The sequence below is a fragment of the Leucoraja erinacea genome, unplaced genomic scaffold (assembly GCF_028641065.1).
Source record: "Leucoraja erinacea ecotype New England unplaced genomic scaffold, Leri_hhj_1 Leri_107S, whole genome shotgun sequence".
Classification (NCBI taxonomy): domain Eukaryota; kingdom Metazoa; phylum Chordata; class Chondrichthyes; order Rajiformes; family Rajidae; genus Leucoraja; species Leucoraja erinaceus.
The window spans coordinates 293,229-312,500 of NW_026575319.1; the positions used below are offsets into that span (position 1 = coordinate 293,229).

The following is a 19,272-nucleotide window of genomic DNA, read 5'->3' on the forward strand; positions in this document are numbered from 1 at the left end:
TTTGATGTTATCTATTCTTTATTCACTACTCACTACTCACTACTGCTTTTCTGATGGTATAGCTGCATTATGACTGTTTGACTCTTATACTCAATGCCCCAACCTATGAAAACAAGCATACAATATTCTTTCTTTACCACTCTATTTACCTTTGCTGCCACCTTCAGGGCGTATAATGGCAGTTTTTACAACATTCTCAAAATCCAATTTCGATAACCATTAATTATCGGAGATGAATTCAAGGTAACGCACTCACGACACACAAAAGGCAGCAAAGATGAATCTTTTTCCAGACGTCGTTTCTTGATTAATTAATCGTTTGTTGAAATAATACAAAACAAAGAAGTAACTCATAACTTTCCGTTTTAAATCGCTGATCCATTCACATCATATAAATAATATAAAAGATTTATCTTATAAAGGTGTGTCGTCTCATAACGTGTGTCGTGATCATGGTAGAAAACTATTTCCACTCATACTCTGACACCAAACTAAAACTTCTAATCTGTGAGTCTGCAGATCCACCCAGTCTCTTAAATCCATCCAGTGACTTGGCCTCCACTGCCCTTTGTGGCAGGGAATTCCACAAATTCACAACTCTCTGGGTGAAAACGTTTTTTCTCACCTCAGTCTTAAATGGCTTCCCGTTTATTCTAAGACTGTGGCCCCTGGTTCTGGACTCGACCTACGCTGCACTGCCTCAATCACAAGGATGTCCTTCCTCAAATTAGGAGACTAAAACTGGACACAATACTCCAAATGTGGTCTCACCAGAGCCCTATACAACTGCAGAAGAACCTCTTTACTCCTATACTGAAATCCTCTTGTTATGAAGGCCAACATTCCATTAGCTTTCTTCACTGCCTGCTGCACCTGCATGCCAACTTTCAGTGACTGATGTACAAGGACGCCCAAGTCTCGCTGCACCTCCCCCTTGCCTAACCTAACCCCATTGAGATAATAATCTGCACCCTTGTTTTTGCCGCCAAAGTGGGTAACCTCCGAATAAGATTAAAGAATCAAAGGTCTCCAATAAGGTAGATCGGAGGTCAGGGCCGCTCTCCAGCTGGTGAGAAGACAGTTCAGTTGCGTGACAGCAGCTGGGAAGAAACTGTCCCTGAATCTGTGAGATATGCATTTTCAAACTGCTGTACCTCTTGCCTGACAGGAGAGGGGAGACGAGGGAGTGACTGGGGTGAGACTGGTCCTAGATTATGCTGCTGACATTGCCGAGGCAGTGTGAAAGGGCTAAAGGGATCAGGGGGTATGGAGAGAAAGCAGGTACAGGATACTGAGTTGGATGATCAGCCATGATCATATTGAATGGCGGTGCAGGCTCGAAGGGCCGAATGGCCTACTCCTGCACCTATTTTCTATGTTTCTATGAAGTGTAGATAGAGTCAATGGAAGGGAGGTTGGTTTGCATGATGGTCTGGGCTATGGAGCTGTACCCAAACCATGCTGGGATGCATCCTGATAGTAAATTGCTTTCTACGGTGCATCTGTAGAAGTTTGTGAGGGTTGGTGGGGACATGCTGAACTTCCTAAGCCTTCTAAGGAAGTAGATTTATTGGTGTGCTGGGCAAATAGCTGCTGATAATTATTCCTAAGAATGATACTTTCGGCGCTCTTAAGGTGTGTGTACTGCTTTGCTTCCTGAAATCAATTACAATTTCCTTGTCTTACCATTATTAACACAAACTAACTGCACTGGACCACTTGAACAATAAAAACATGTACATGAGGAATAGTAGACCCCTCTCGGTCATGACTGACCATGGGTGATGCATCCTGGTTGGATACAAGCCTGGGCGATGTCATATGGAGGACAGGCTGTTGCCCATGCAGCACGTTTCCCCTCTCCACGTCGCTGTTCGATCCAAAGGAACAGCAGGGCCGTTACAGTTTGGCACCAGGGACATCACCAGGAGCTGCCAGAGCAAGGTTGTAGACAATGACGAACTGCCTTATGGGCTCCGACTGGATTTTCTTGAGGTTTACTCCTAGAGTCTTGTCCATGGCTGGATATGGCCATGTAGTGGAGGTTTTAAATCAGAGTTTTCCCTCTCCTAGATGGACTGCCTTCCCAGGCTGACGAGTCCCATCAGGCATACACACATATTAAAAGTAGTGTTAGTTTGTGATATTAGTTTGCATGTATATTGATTTTAAACAGTTCTGTTTACTACTATAGGTTGGAATTTAATTAAATTTAAGTAAATTTACTGCAGATCTCTGTTTCAGGAATTCAATTTCTCCACAAACGCATCCTTGTCACCTCTGTTGTTGCTTTCGTCAGTACATCGATGTCTCTTGCTGCGACTGTTTTCATCATGTTCTATTCGTTAAAGAAATACAAGGGTACTGTATACATTTTCTGTTCCTGTTCTTCATTACAAATTTACTACGTTTTTAAGATGTTCAATGAATCTGTCGATTTAATTTGTGTATCTACAGCTAATAAGTATCAAGAGCGATCGACCATTGCCTTTATGGTCATTGAAATGAAGTCCTACGTATGTTTATTGATTTCTTCAATACTCTGCATCTTGGATTCGGGTAGGTCTTTATTCCAAAATATATTATATGTGTTTTTAAATTATTTCACATTTTATGAACATTACTGACAAAACCTATTTATTTCCCATGCATTAATGCCGTTAAGCCCTTGCGCTTAGTCGTTTACTCAGCCATTTCAGAGAACATTTACAAATTTATTGCGATGAGTCTGAGGCAGGTGGGACTAAGGGGAAAAAAAATTTGTTCGGCACGGACTTGTAGGGCTGAGATGGCCTGTTTCCGTGCTGTAATTGTTATATGGTTATATGGTTATTTGAATTCATTGCTCCCAATTACTAACCCAAGCCTTTGATTGCTAACCCAATAATTGGTAAATAATGGCATATGATATGCTGGCCTTCATTGCTAGGGGCATTGAGCATAAGAGTAAGGAAGTCATGATGCAGCTATATAGGACGTTGATTAGGCTGCATTTGGAACACTGTGTATAGTTCTGGTCGCCCCATTACGGTAAAGATGTGAAGGCTTTGGAATGGATGTAGAGGAGGTTTATCAGAATGTTGTATGAATGAATGAATGAATGAATGAATAGGTTTATTGGCCAGGTATTCACAGGACTTTGCCTTGGTGCTCTGCCCGCAAGTGACAACATGACATACAGTGACAGTTAGGAATGACACATAAAACATTAATAATAATAATAATAATAATAATGATAATAATAATGAAAATACCTTTTATGTAACAAATTTATTAAAATCTGTATCTGAAGTTGTGAACATTTCCTTTCATTGTGCTTTTTTTTTGTATCCAAGATATTTTTGTAGTATACAGAATAATCTCAGGGATTGTAGTTTTTCATCTGCTTGGAATGACTGGCTATATTGCCTTCCTTTACCTCCATCCTTTCAGGGAAGAACTAGCTTCATTTCTGGTGAAAAAACGTAAGTTTAACCTTTACATTGCTGATCACTATATTTGATTCTAGGTCATTTATAATCACCGAAAATACTAGTCCACCCAGAAGTAAAGTAACCATTGTGAAATCCGAGTGCTAACCGCCTCTCGGTCCACCTCAAGATATGTCGATGTGAGCAAGTCCTATCTGGCTGTGTTCGGCCTAGATCCCTGACATGCTACGGTGCTGCTTTTGAGGCTGCTAAACAAGTTGAGAAACAATATATTAGAGGGAAGATGCTAGCATGGATAGAAGATTGGCTGAATAGCAGCAGACAAAGAGTGGGAATAAAGAGGACTTTTTTCCTGTTGGCTGCCGGAGACCGCAGGGGTCGGATATTGGGTCTGCTACTTTTCACATTTTATATTAATGATTTTGATTATAGAATTGATAGTCTTGTGGCCAAGTTTGCCGATGATTCAAAGATAGATGGAGGGGCAGGTAGTGTTGAGGAAGCAGGGAATCTGCAGAAGGACTTGGACAAGTTAGGAGAGTGGGCAAAGAAGTGGGAGATGGAGCAAAGTGGAGCAAAGTGTGCGATCATGCACTTTGGTAGGAGAAACAAAGGCATAGACTATTTTGTAAATGGGGACAGGATTCAAAAATTAAAGGCGCAAACGAACTTTAGAGTACTGGTGCAGGATTCTCAAAAGGTTAATTTGCAAGGGGAATTAATAGTAACAAAGGCTAATGCAATGTTAGCATTCATTTCGAGAGGACTAGAGTATAAAAGCAGGGATGTAATGCTACGGCTTTATAAGGTGCTGGTCAGACCACATTTGAAGTATTGTGATCAGTTTTAGGCCCCATATCTGAGGAGGGATGTGCTGCCGTTGTAGGGAGTCCAGATGAGGTTTCAAAGAATAATCCGGGGGATGATTGGGTTAACATATGATGAGCGTTTGATGGTTCTGGGCCTGTACTCGCTGGAGTTTAGAAGGATGAAGGGGACCTCATGAAACCTTACCAAATAATGAAAGACATGGATAAAGTGCATGTGGAAAGGATGTTTCCATTCGTGTGAAAGTCTAGGACCAGAGGTCACAGCCTCAGAATAAAATAACGTGCCTTTAAATAGGAGATGAGGAGAAATGTCTTTAGCCGTGAGGGGGTGAATCTGTAGAATTCATTGCCACAGATGGTTGTGGAGTCTAAGGAGTGCAGGTACATAGTTGCTTGAAGGTGGGGTCACAGGTAGATGGGGTGGTCAAAAAGGCTTTGGGCACATTGGCCTTCATCAGTCAGAGTATTGAATGTAGAAGTTGGGATGTCATGTTGTAGTTATGTGAGATAATGCGGAGGCCGAATGTAGAGTATTGTGTTCAGTTCTGGGGACCATGTTAGAGGAAAGATATTGTTAAATTGGAAAGGCTGCAGAGAGGGTTTACAAGGATGTTTCTAGGACTCAAGGGTGAGCTATAGAGGGAGGTTGAGTAGGCAGGGACTGTATTCCCTGGGGCGCAGGAGGATAAGGGGAGAAATCATGAGAGGAATAGAACAGGTGGACGCACAGAGTCTCTTGCCCACAGTAGGTGAATCCAGAACCAAAGGGCATAAGTTTAAGATATAACCATATAACCATATAACAATTACAGCACAGAAACAGGCCATCTCGACCCTTCTAGTCTGTGCCGAACACGTATTCTCCCCTAGTCCCATATACCTGCACTCAGACCATAACCCTCCATTCCTTTCCCGTCCATATAACTATCCAATTTATTTTTAAATGATAAAAACGAACCTGCCTCCACCACCTTCACTGGAAGCTCATTCCACACAGCCACCACTCTCTAAGTAAAGAAGTTCCCCCTCATGTTACCTCTAAACTTCTGTCCCTTAATTCTCCAGTCATGTCCCCTTGTTTGAATCTTCCCTACTCTCAGTGGGAAAAGCTTTTCCACGTCAACTCTGTCTATCCCTCTCATCATTTTAAAAACCTCTATCAAGTCCCCCCTTAACCTTCTGCGCTCCAAAGAATAAAGCCCTAACTTGTTCAACCTTTCTCTGTAACTTAGTTGCAGATGAAGGGTGAAAGATTTTATAGGAATCTGAGGAGTAACTTTATCACGCATAGGGTGTATGGAAAAAGCTGCCAGAGGAGATAGTTGAAACAGGGATTATTGCGATGTTTAAGAAACATTTTGTACAGGCACATGGATAGGTTTAGAGGGATATGGGCCAAACATAGGCAAGTGGGACTTGTGTACATGGGACATGTTGGTCGGTGTGGACAAGTTTAGCTGAAGGTCCTGTTTCCACACTCAATGACGTTATGAATGTATAAGATCATTTACTTATAAGAAAGAAAGAAAATATCATTTGGGATTGTCCTTAATGCTATCTGCCAGAGCTACTTTTCGCTCTTCTGATTTTTTTTTTAGTTTGCTCCGCAATTCCCGAAACTCCTCCAGGGATACACTTGACCCCAGCTGCTTATACCTGTCCCATGTCTCTTTCTTACACTTGACCAGAGTCTCAATTTCCCAAGTCATCCAAGCTCTCTTACGCTCATCTGCCCTTTACTCCAACAAGAAAATATGCATGTCCTGGACTCTTGTCAGCATACTTTTAGGAACATCCCACTTTCCTGACGTTCATTTTCCTTCAAACAACTTACTCCAATCAACTTGAGTGAGTTCCTCTCATACCCTCAAAGTTGGCCTTGTCCCAATTTAGCATTTTAACTCATAGGTCTGCTCTGTCTCTATTCATAACTATCTTAAACTATCTTGTCCCAAAAGGCTCCTCCATGAACACTTCATCCACTTGCCTCTCCTAATTTCCCAAGACTAGATCAAGTGTTTTGCTCTCTCGTGTGGGGCCCTCTACATATTTGGAGGAAACTCTACTGAACACATTTGGCAAATTCCACCCTGTGTAAATCTTTCACACTTTGAAATTCCCAGTCAATATTGGGAAAGTTAAAGTCCCCTACTACGACAAGCATATTAGACCTGTAGCTGCCTCCATTCTCCTGGTATATTTGCTCTTCTAATTCATGTTGACTATTTGGGGGCCTGTAGAACACTCGATTGGCTAAATAGCCTAATTCTGCTCCTATGACACAAACCTATAACTAATGAACATGGGCATTTGCCTGCATTGTAGGCCTCAGCTGAAGGATTCACAGACCATGTTCTGGTCCCTCTGATCTACTGACAAGAAGCTCCCAAATTTCCACTCCTCTCATTTATCTATTTATTCATTTGCAACATTTCCATCTGGATCGAAGTGTTAGACCTCGCTGCAGAAATTGCACTGCTGGCTGGATGCCAACACTAATTCTGAGTTTCAGTACACAGGGAAAGTCAACAACAGGTTGAATGAGAATGAATGTAGAACTGTTATGATGCTCGAGAAGATTATCCTAAGAACTGCAATCCTACCCTAAGACTTTAATCTTGATACTGTCATTAAAACAACATGGGTGACTCGCAGTGCTGCTCTCATGCCATGCCGTAGGAAAGTAATGTTTAGTAACTATTTAAACAATACCCCTAAAATAACTTAAAAACACTGGTACTATAGCATTTTTTCTGATGGCAGTAATTCCCAAAGTGATTTATAACCAATTAAGGATTTTTGATACATAGTTGTAAAGCAGGAAACCAAACAATTTTGTTAACAAAACAGGATAAGTGCACTTCTTAGCAAACTGCCATGTGAACAGATAGACCTTTAGTTCATTATTTGACCCAAAAGTATGGCCCCTCTGACAGTGACAGCTTGGATTGTGGACTCGGGTTCCTTGAGTGGGCTAGAAGCCTTGTCCTTCTGGTTCCAAACCATGGCACATCAGTTATGCTGCACTGATAATCTTTTGTTTGCAAAATATCTCATGCTTCATCTATCTCATGCACAGCTAGATGTAACGATTTTTTAAACTTTGGCACACTGACAGGTGAGCGTTACATTATACTAGGAAGTGGAATATTCAACGTAATAATTTCACCTCTACCAATTTACGAAGCATCTCTAAATGGTGAGTGTTACAACAAAACTTAGAATACATTCACAATATTTCTATTGTTGGTAATTTTAAAATGCGTGAGTGAATATTTGATTGAGAAGATGCCGTTTACAACAATTCTTCTCCATGAGAACTAGGTAGGATTATGACACTTGTCAAAATGTCCCACAGAATCCTTTGTTGATCTCTAATAAATGCTTGACAATACAGCTAAAAGGAAAATCATTAATATGTCCAAGATATACAGAAAATGCCAGAAATATGCAGCTGTTCAGGCAGCAACTGAAAAGAGGAAAGACTGTTATTGATGCCTTGGGTGTAAACCCTTCATCAGAATCGAAATGTCATTAATCAGCCCTTTCTCTTTTCTGCAGGTGCTAACTGGCCTGCGATTTCAGCATTTTTCTGCTTTCAGCCTTAGCCGTCCAATGGGTCTTAAAGTCAAGGCAGGGTGTGCGGCATTTTTCACACCAAGCACACAGAGTGCTGAAGCAGTAAGACATGGGCTTTTTCTTAACTTCCTGAAGTGCTTTTCCTGGTTGTGACCCCAATTCCTCCTGCAACTGTCTTTGGTAAGTCAGTCATTGACCACGAACACTGCAGCTTCAATTGCTGGAATTCTTTTCCTGCAAATGCTGCCTAATCTGCCATACATTTCCAACGTTTACTGTTTTTACTTCAGTTAGTTCTTCCTCCCATGCACCAGTTGATACTGGACAGTTTCAAGGAAGTTAGATAGGAAAATGGAAGGAGTCATACCAGCCCCCTCACCTCCCTATGACTAAGGGGCGATCAAGAGGGCCTTATCTTCACTCAAAACTTGATGTTCCACTGCCAGAAGCACAGCAATGCTCCTGTGGTACCCATTGTTGAATGTTGCATCTCTCCTCATCCTGAGGTGTTTGGGGATAATATAAGAATTCCCAATAAGCACAATTGGATTTAAGAAATTGCCCGAATCACAATATAATTAAGTTTAATTAGAAACCTTGCTCACTTTCACATCTTTGCCTCAATCTCTGGACTGTGACTGAACATTCAACATTGAAGACATTGCTGTATATTTCAGTTTGACGGTATTATTTCTCCTCAAAGCAAAACATTGAAAGGTTAGAACATACTGCTCACCAGTTGTGTGAGACCATTAATAGTCAAGAAAGTAAAATTCTGTTGATAAATCGCAAGGATCCATAGATCTTATAGAATCATATAGCATGGAAACTGGCCCTACAGCCCACCTCGTTCATGCTAACCACCTTGATTTACCATGCTAATCCCACGCCTACGTCTCACCCATATGCCTCCAAACCTTTCCTATCCATGTACATGTCCAATATCATAATTGTACCTGCCTCAACTAGCTCGTTCCACATACCCAGCATCCTCTGTGTAGAAAAAGTTATCCAGAGATGCTGCATGATCTGCTGAGTTACTCCAGCATTTTGTGTCTTTTGTATTATTGGACTTCCCTGGATTGGGGCCAAAGCTGTGGCTATTCACTGTATCCCTGCCTCTTATGATTTGATATACTTTACCTTCAAGGACACCCCTCAATTTCCCATTCTTCCCAGCCTATCTAGCCTCTCCGTATAAACTCAAACCCTCGACACCTGGTTAAATCTTAGATAATTTGTCTGTCCTCTTTACAGTTTAATGACAAGTTTCCTATAGTAGACTATACACAGTACTCCAAATGACACTTTACTAACACCTTGTACAGCTGAAACATGATACTCCAACTCCTGAACTAAATATCTCCACCCTTCTCTCCCCCCCTGACTCATCTGCCAACCATCCCTTGTCACACAGCTTGGAAACAAGCCCTTCGGCCCAACTTGCCCACCCCAACCAACCTGTCCCATCAAAACTAGTCTCACCTGCCAGCATTATCCACACACCTGTCTAAATGTTTCTTAACATTGCAATAGTACCTGCCTCAACTACTTCCTCCGGCAGCTCGTTCCATACACCCACCACCCTTTGTGTAAAAACGTAACCCCTCAGGTTCCTATTAAATCTTTCCCCCCTCACCTTAAAACTATGTCCTCTGGTTCTCGATTCCCCTTCTCTGGGTAAGAGACTGGACCCAATCTATCTCTCGCAACATTTTGTACACCTCTATAAGATCACCCCTCATTCTCCTGCGCTCCAAGGAATAGAGTCCTAACCTGCTCAACCTCCCCCTATAGCTCAGGCCCTCAAGTCCTGGCAACATCTTCGTAAATCGTCTTTGTATCCTTTCTAGCTTGATAAACATCCTTCCTACACTATGGTGCCCAAAACTGAACATAATACTTTAAAAGCCTTTTTGACCACCCTATCTTCTGCCACTTTCAAGGATCCATGTATCTGCTCTCGTAGATGCCTATGCTATACAACACTCCCCATTCACTGTGTAGTGCTCATACCCATGTTACACTTCCCAAAATGCAACACCTCACATTTCTGTGTATTAAATTCCATCAACCATTGCTCAGCCCACCTGCCCAACCGATTAAGATCCTGCTGCAAATTTAGACAACCATCTTCACTATCTACAATACCACGTACTTTAGTGTCACCTGCAAACTTGCTAATCATGCCATGTATGTTCTCATCTAAATCATTGCTATAGATGACCAACTGGAATGGGTCCAGCACCGAACCCTGAGGCACACCTCTGGTCACAGGCCTCCAGATCTAAAAGCAACTTTCCACCATCACCCTCTACTTCCTTCCATGAAGCCAATTTGTTGCCCATTCAGCTATCTCTCATTGGATCCCATGCGATCTATCCTTCCAGAGCAGCCTACCATGCGGAACCTTGTCGAATGCCTTACTACAATCCATGCACACAACATCTACAGCTCTGCCCTCATCGACCTTTTTGGTCATATCTACAAAAGAGTCACTCGGATTTGTGAGACACTGTCTCCAACATACAAACCAATGCTGACTATCCCTAGTGCATATATCTTGGATCCCTCAAAATACTCTTGAGTAACTTTCCGACTAGAGATGTCAGGCTCCCTGGCCTGTAATTCCCAGGCTTTTCCCTGCAGCCCTTCTTGAATAGATGCACAACATTTGCCACCCTCCAGTCTTCCAGCACCTCAACTGTATTGAATGATGACTCTTAAATCTCAGCCAGGGCTCCTGCAATTTCCTCTCTAGCATCCCACAGAGGCCTCAGATATACCTTGATGAAAAAACTCTCACATATCTTTTAATCTTTGCCCCTCTAAACTTTAAAGCTATGCCCTCTTGTCTTTGACATTTTCACCCTGGTCACTTTCAGGAAGCTATGGAAAAAGTGCTACAATATGAATTTAAAGAGTTAGTAGCCAAATTGGAAAGCAGCATCTTAAAGGTAGTAATCTCATGATTACTGACTGCCATGCGCTCATGTTAAAGGTACGTGACAATAGATCAGCTGAATACATGGCTGTTAAAGGTGTGCAGGGTGGAGGGATTTGGATCCTGGTGCACTAGGACTAATTCTGGAGAAGGTAGGTCTGTACAAACAGGACAAGTTACAACGGCACAGAAACCAATGCCCTTGCCCATGCATTTTCTAGTGTTGTTCATTGATAAGGAACTGAATTTCAAACAGCCAATAGGATTTGCAGCCGCACATTGTGTCCAAATGCTTCAGTGTGTTCCAGAAGAAGAAATAATTACCTGAAGGGGAGGTGCGATCATTTTGGCATTGGAGGATAAGAGTGCCAGGATGAAGATTCCTTAATTATGAAATCAAGGAACATATATCATCAGTTTACTTGAAAGCAAGACAAGGCCATAGTAAATTCATGCAAATGAGCAATGTCTTACTTTTTGGGAAGAATAGAGGAGACATTGTGCAGCTGAACTGGATGAAGAGGTTAGAGACCTGAATGGATCTTATTGACTGTTTATACTCACTCCAAAGGCTGCTGAACTTTTTTGTTCATTAGTATGCATTGAAGTGAAGAGAGCATCAACGGAAGTTAACACTGTGGTATTAGTTTAAGAAAGAAATGCAGATGCTAGAAAAATTGAAGGTGGACAAAAAATGCTGGAGAAACTCAGCGAGTGAGACAGCATCTATGGAGAGAAGGAATTGGCGAAGTTTCGGATCGACACCCTTCTTCATGTTGGGGGGGCAGGAAAAAGAAAGGGAGTAGGCAGAGACATTGGGACATGGGAGAACTGGGAAGGGAGCAGGGAAGGAGGGAAAAAGCAAGGGCTATCTAAAATTAGAGAAGTCAATGTTCATACTGCTGGGGTGTAAAACTAACCAAGCGAAATATGAGGTGCTGCTCCTCCAATTTACGCTGGGCCTCACTCTGCCAATGAAGGAGGCCAAGGACAGAAAGGTCAGAGTGGGAATGGGAGTCTACGCTGACCTTCCCAGTTCTCCCACAAGTCCTACTGTCTCCGCCTACTTCCTTTCTTTTTCCCGCCTCCCCCCCCCCCCGACATCAGTCTGAAGAAGGGTCTCGACCCGAAGCGTTGACAATTCCTTCTCTCCATGGATGCTGCCTCACCCGTTGAGTTTCTCCATGTCCATAACTTCCTGAAAGCGCCAAAACGAGAAGAGAGTGGGGAAGAAGGCATACGGTATGCTTGCCTTGATAGGTTGGAGTATCAGAGTCAGGATGTCACCATGCAGCTTTATAGTACTTTGCTTAGTATTTGGAGTATTTGTGTGCAGTTCTGGTCGCCCTATTACAGGGAGGATGTGGAGGCTTTGGAAAGGGCAGAGACGGAGGTTTACCAGAAATATAACAACAAATTGCTGGAGTAACTCAGCGGGACAGGCAGCATCTCTGGAGAGAAAGATTGGGTGATGTTTCAGGTTGGAACCCTCCTTCAGACTGAATGATGCGTGGATTAGGGGGTATTCGCTTCAGGGAGAGGTTGTACAGACGGAGTGTTTTCTCTGGAATGCCGGAGATTGCGGGGATACCTAATAGAAGTATATAAAATTATGAGACGCATAGATAGGGAGACAGACAGAATCTTTTTTTCCCAGGATGGAATAATCAAATACTAGAGGGCACAGCTTTAAGGTGAGAGGGGCTAAGTTTAAAGGATTTGCGGGGGGCAGGTTTTTAACACAGTGGGCGGTGAGTGCCTGGAACGTGCTGCCGGAGGTGGTGGCTGATGTAGATTATATATATCTCGTAAGCAGATACAATAGTGGCATTTAAGAGACTTTTGGATAGACATCTTTATGTGCAGGGAATGGAGGGATATGGGTGACGTGCAGGTAGATAAGTGATGATCTTGGCATCATGTCAATGGACAATAGGACAGGTTACAAATGGACAGAAACCAATGTCCTCGCCCATGAATTTGCTGGTATTGTTCATTGATAAATAAACCTGTTCTTGTGCTGTTCTATGTCCCACGTGTGTAAAAGTTCTGGGGCACTGTCATTTATTAGTCATAAGATCATAATTGATATGGGTAGAATTAGGCCATTCGGCCCATCAATACTTCGCCATTCAGTCATGGCTGACCCATCTCTCCCTCCTAACTCCATTCTCAACCCACAACCTCTGCCACCCGTATTAATCAAGAATCTACCTCTGCCTTAAAAATATCCATTGACTTTGCCTCCACAGCCTTCTGTGGCAAATAATTCCACAGATTCACCACTCTCTGACTGAAGAAATTCCCCCTCATCTCCTTCCTAAAAGAACGTCCTTTAATTCTGAGGCTGTGACCTCTAGTCCAAGCTTCTCCCACTTGTGGAAACATCCTCTCCACATCCACTCTATATAAGCCTTTTACCATTCTCTATCCAAGCCTTGCACTATTGTAGTCAAGCAGTAATTGTACAATAATACATAGGAACACATTCATTCAATGGGGCCGTCACTGACTAGCAGCACCCATCTTGGTTTTCCGTCCCCTGACACCTTTGGCTGCCAAATAAATCTCTCAGATTTGAACAGATTCATTCAGCAGCTGTAATTTTAGATAACCATCTTTGCATTCTACCATAACACCCACTTTAGTCACAGCCATTTAGAGGGCCTGCATGTGAATTCAAATGCACAAGATTATGGACTAAGCTTTGATAGTTCTTTCTGTACTGCCGCTCCAACAGTGCAGTATTTTCTGAATACTATCCCTCCAAATGTGCAGTATTCACTCCAGCTTCACAGTATAGTTCTTTGGTATTGTGTATTGTGTCAGTTTATTGTTGGTTATCAAAAATTACAGGATGGTTATCAAAAATTATCGCAGGATCTGGATCAATTAAGTTAGTGGACTGAGGAATGATTAATGGAGTTGAATACAGATAAGTGTGAGGTGTTGCACTTTGGGAAGTCAAATCAAGGCAGGACCTTCACTGTGAATGGATAGGCCCTGGGAGTATTGGAGAGCAGAAGGATCTAGGAGTGCAGGTACATAGTTCCTTGAAAGTGGTGTCAGAGGTAGATCAGGTGATCAAGAAGACTTTTGGTACGTTGCCCTTCTTCAGTTAGGGTACATAGAAACATAGAAATTAGGTGCAGGAGTAGGCCATTCGGCCCTTCGAGCCTGCACCGCCATTTAATATGATCATGGCTGATCATCCAACTCAGTATCCCGTACCTGCCTTTTCTCCAATAACCTCTGATCCCCTTGGCCACAAGGGCCACATCTAACTCCCTCTTAAATATAGCCAATGAACTGGCCTCAACTACCCTCTGTGGCAGAGAGTTCCAGAGATTCACCACTCTCTGTGTGAAAAAAAAAAAAATACTAAGTATAGAATTTGACATGTTAGGTTACAGTTGTACAATATAGGCTGTATTTGGAATATTGTGTTCACGTTTGGTCACCTTGCTATGGGAAAGATGTAGTTAAGCTGGAAAGAGTGCAGAGAATGTTTACAAGGATATTGCCAGGACTTGAGGGTCTGAGCTATAGGGAGAGGTTGGGCAGGCTAGGACTTCATTCCTTCAAGTGCAGGATGAAAAGGGGTGACCTCATGGAAGTGTAAAGGAACATGAGGGGAATAGATAAATAATAGATAAAAATAGATTCCACAGAGCGTACCCAGCATTTTACCCAGTGTAGCGGAATCAAGAATCAGAGGACATAGATTTAAGGTGAGGGGGCAAAGATTTAATTGGAACCTGAGGGGCAACATTTTCACACGGTGGGTCGATGGAAGGAGCTGCCAGAGGAGATAGTTGAGGCAGGTACTATATCAACAGGTAAAAGCAATTGGGCAGGTATATGGTTAGAAAAGGTTGAGAGGGATATGGGCCAAACATGGACAGGTGGGACTAGAGTATATGTGGCATTTTGGTTTGCATCAAAGATGAGAGCTCCTCTAGTATCTTTGGTTTGCATGGCCCATGGAGGGCCTGTTTACGTGCTCTATGTGATATAAAATGCTACAATTTAATTGTCATTGACACAATCTTACTGTAGTGCAAGTTACCATACTTGTGAAAATGTAATATTATGTCCATGGAACATGTGACCTTATAACTTAGGCTGTTGTTTTTTTTGCTTCTACAGTTAAAATGTGCACTTATCCATATGGTGATATTGCAGTAGCAATTGTGTCTACATTGATGCTTTTCATATCCATTGTGGGACTATCTTTTATCTTCGCAGTGAAGAGAAGTAAGTAATAATGCAAAGGCAACAAGGAAATATCAGGATTTGTGTTTGTCGTGATGATGAGATGTAATTTTGATTTGCTCTTCAATTTGTACAAAAGTGCATTTTTTTTTGCTCACAGAATTTGCCGTCTAGGCCAGCATTTATCCCTTCATTTGAACTATCAACGCTTTGTTAATAATCTAGTGCATTTGAATTCACATGCAGGCCCTCTAAATGGTTGTTACTAAAGTGGGTGTTATGGTAGAATGCAAAGATGGTTATTAAAATTACTGCAGGACCTTGATCATCATAAGCAGGATGGGCCAAAGGGCCTGTTTTCATGCTGTATGACATTGGGCTTTATGGCACACCACTGCTCACAGGCCTCCAATTTCCCTCAGTGTTGTATATAACCATAAACTAACCTAAATCTGAGATGGAATTAAACTTAAACAAGTGTGAAGTGATGCACTTTGGAAAGCTCAACTAGTGCAGAATGTACGCAGTAAATGGTAGGGCTCTGGGGAGTGTTCAAGTACTTTATTCCCCATTATCACCTCTCCAGCATCATTTTACAGCTGTCCAATGCTCACCCGCCTCTTTTTATATCTGAAGAAACTTTTGCTATCCTCTTTCATACTATTAGCGAGCTTACTTTTATATTTTATCTTTGCTCCCCGTATGGCCTTTTTAGTTACCTTCTATTGTTTATTAGAAGCTTCACAACCATAGAAACATAGACACATAGAAAATAGGTGCAGGAGGAGGCCATTCGGCCCTTCGAGCAAGCACCGCCATTCATTGTGATCATGGCTGATCGTCCCCTATCAATAATCCGTGCTTGCCTTCTCCCCATATCCCTTGATTCCACTAGCCCCTAGAGCTCTATCTAACTTTCTCTTAAATCCATCCAATGATTTGGCCCCCATTGCCCTCTGTGGCAGGGAATTCCACAAATTCACACAACTCTCTGGGTGAAAAAGTGTTTTCTCACCTCAGTCTTAAATGGCCTCCCCTTTATACTGAGACTGTGGCCCCTGGTTCTGGACTCGCCCAACATTGGGAACATTTTTCCTGCATCTAGCTTGTCCAGTCCTTTTATAATTTTATCTGCTTCTATAGGATCCCACCTCATCCTTCTAAACTCCAGTGAATACAAGCCTGGTCTTTTCAATCTTTCCTCATATGACAGTCCCGCGATCCCAGGGATCAATCTGGTGAACCTACGCTGCACTGCCTCAATCACAAGAATGTCCTTCTTCTCACTTTCCTCTCATACCCTCAAATTTCTAACTGTGCGGCAAGCTCATCCACTTTGTTCTGTGTACAATGTGTATTCAAATATAACAGATTTAGTTCGATAGTCACCACCCTCTTCTCAAGTCAAGTCAAGAGAGTTTATTGTTATGTGTCCCAAATAGGACAATCACATTCTTGCTTGCTGCAGCACAACAGAATTATGTAGGCATAAATACAGAACAGTTCAGTTCAATATACACATAAATAAACAGATAAAGTGCAATAGGCTGTTAAGAGTACTATTCAGTTCAGAGTACAATTATTCCCTCCCGTACCGTACCACCCCATCCCCGGGCACTTTCCGTTGCAATCACAAGAAATGCAACACCTGTCCCATCACCTCCCCCCTCGACTCCATTCAAGGACCCAAGCAGTCGTTCCAGGTGCGACAAAGGTTCACCTGTATCTCCTCCAACCTCATCTACTGCATCCGCTGCTCTAGATGTCAGCTGATTTACATCGGGGAGACTAAGCGGAGATTGGGCGATCATTTCGCCGAACATCTCCGCTCGGTCCACAATAACCAACCTGAACTCCCGGCGGCTCAGCACTTCAACTCCCCCTCCCACTCCCAATCCGACCTCTCTGTCCTGGGTCTCCTCCATTGCCAGAGTGAGCAACAGCGGAAATTGGAGGAACAGCACCTCATATTCCGCCTGGGTTGCTTGCGTCCGGATGGCATGAACATTGAATTCTCCCAATTTTGCTAGCCCTTGCTGTCTCCTCCCCTTCCTTAACCCTCTAGCTGTCTCCTCCCATCCCCCCGCCCTCGGGCTCCTCCTCCTCCCTTTTTCCTTCCTTCTCCCCCCCACCCCTCATCAGTCTGAAGAAGGGTTTCGGCCCGAAACGTCACCTATTTCCTTCGCTCCATAGATGCTGCTGCACCCGCTGAGTTTCTCCAGCATTTTTGTGTACCCACAGTTCAGAGTCTGTTTGTTGTCGAGTTTAATAGCCTGATGGCTGTGGGGAGAGGCAGTTCATGAACCTGGATGTAACAGGTTCAGGAACAAGTCTTCTCACATTGGTCCTGATTATACATGACCATAATCTGTTATCCCTTCTTAAACACTCTGTCCGACACACACACGCACACACACACAGTTTAGTGTACTAGCTACAATCCTAGTTATGCAGATTTCCGGGACCCTGGTCCCAGCTGGGTTCAAGTGGAGTCCATCCCGTCAGATAACCTTCCTTCCACAATGTCCTACAAAATTCAAATGCCATTCTCCCATGCTAATCTTTGAGCCACACATTCAACTATTTAATCTTATCAACTATATGCCAATTTGCTCGTGGCTCAGGTAGCAATCTAGAGATTATTACCTTTTTGGTCCTGCTTTTCTATTTAGCCTCTAGCTGCTCAAATTCCCTCAGTAAAATATATTTTGTTGTTCTACATACATCATTGGTAGCTTCATGGCCCACCAAGGGATCAACCACCTCCCACATCATGTATCTGCAGCTCACGACGTGACCCTGCATGCCTCCTTTGTGTATTCGACAACTCCTCTTTACATTCCTGCTTGTTGCTGCTGCCCTCTGGAGCAAAGCCTCTCGAGCCAAAGCCTCAAGTTGTATTTTTCCGCAACATTGCACTTTTAAAGTTGATTCTTGCTTTCAGCAAGATGGCTGCTCGCCCACTGTCAATTTCCTAGCTTTGCTTCCCCTTGTATGTACTGCCACTACCTTTAGTTAACCGAATCAGATGCCAGCTACGATCTAACGTTCTGCCTCCATAATCAGAAACACTGAAAAAAACTCTTCAACTTCTTCCTGACGATTAAAAAAAAGTTTTGAAGTTTATTCCTGCTTTCAGCAAGATAGCTGCTCTCCAACTGGCTTCAAGCTTTCAAAGTCTGGTAGATTAATTAGCTGCTGTAAATTGGTCCTAGTGTGTAGGGAGGCAGAGTTTGTGGAGAGTTGAAGAGAATGGTGAGAGTTAAATAAAACAAGGCTACTGTAGGATTATATTAAATGAGAGCTTGATGACCACCACAGATCCAGTGTACCAAAGGCCTTGTTTCTGTGCTGTGACTTGTTGACTCAATGACAGCTCTTTAACTCTGTGGCACACACAAGGCCATGCATTAGATGCTTTGGGGTTCTGCTTTTGGATGTTTTGCTACATTTAAGCTACTAAATAAATGCCAATCCAGCATGTTAGTTGTTGATCCGGGATGCAATGGGGCTGCAATAGTCAAAGAGACGATGTCACTTCAAATGGCTAATCAAGACAAAAGCTAATTTTCAATTATTTACATTTTTAATTGAATGTATTGTATATTTTATTTACAGTGCAGACATGGAATCTTTCGAAAAGATCGAGTCGACTTTGGTCAAAATGAAAGCTTATACAGCTTCAAAAATGTACACTGTTTTCAGGTAATGTACCAAGTACATATGATCTAAAAAGTCATGTGAAACTCTTGAGTGCAATTACCCATTCCTCTTTTATTCTATATCTCTATCACACACACACACCCCTTTCATTCACCACTTTCCCTTATTGTCACTTCATTCCTTCCACCATTTACCCTCCCTTTCTGCCTTCACTCTCTGCTTCTCATCTCTTGCCCTCTCATCACTATTTTCCAGAAAACATGATTGAATCCAGAGTAACAACATAAAAATGGACTCAGCGATGCTGTAGGTATGTGAAATGGAAAGAGTCTGCAAGATTAATGTGCCCCCTAACAGACAAAATAAGTGGAATTTGTACTGAATTTGAAGAGCTGCCTATGGAAATATTGGATACTCTGGTTCTCAACAGACAGATTCCAGAATTGTATCTGCAAATTAGAAGGTAACAAATTGAGCTACAGTCCTTAAGAAATGAGGAAGTGAGAACATAGGGAGCTACTGACCTGTAGATTGACATGAGAAGGAAATTGGTAGGACATGGAACATAGAACAGTACAACACAGGCCCACAATGTTTGTGCCCAATATGA

The 19,272-nt window shown here is 42.6% G+C and overlaps 1 protein-coding gene across 1 annotated transcript in view; it reads left to right on the plus strand.

Annotated features, from left to right (window-relative positions):
- Positions 1 to 19,272, plus strand: part of LOC129715255 (uncharacterized) — a 34,849-nt gene that overhangs the window by 14,955 nt on the left and 622 nt on the right. The window contains exons 4-9 of the mRNA XM_055665112.1: positions 2,245 to 2,361; positions 2,458 to 2,559; positions 3,336 to 3,464; positions 7,380 to 7,460; positions 14,934 to 15,041; positions 18,618 to 18,704. Of these exons, the coding sequence (XP_055521087.1) occupies positions 2,245 to 2,361; positions 2,458 to 2,559; positions 3,336 to 3,464; positions 7,380 to 7,460; positions 14,934 to 15,041; positions 18,618 to 18,667 (587 nt within the window). The 3' untranslated portion in view covers positions 18,668 to 18,704. The remainder of the gene's footprint in view (positions 1 to 2,244; positions 2,362 to 2,457; positions 2,560 to 3,335; positions 3,465 to 7,379; positions 7,461 to 14,933; positions 15,042 to 18,617; positions 18,705 to 19,272) is intronic.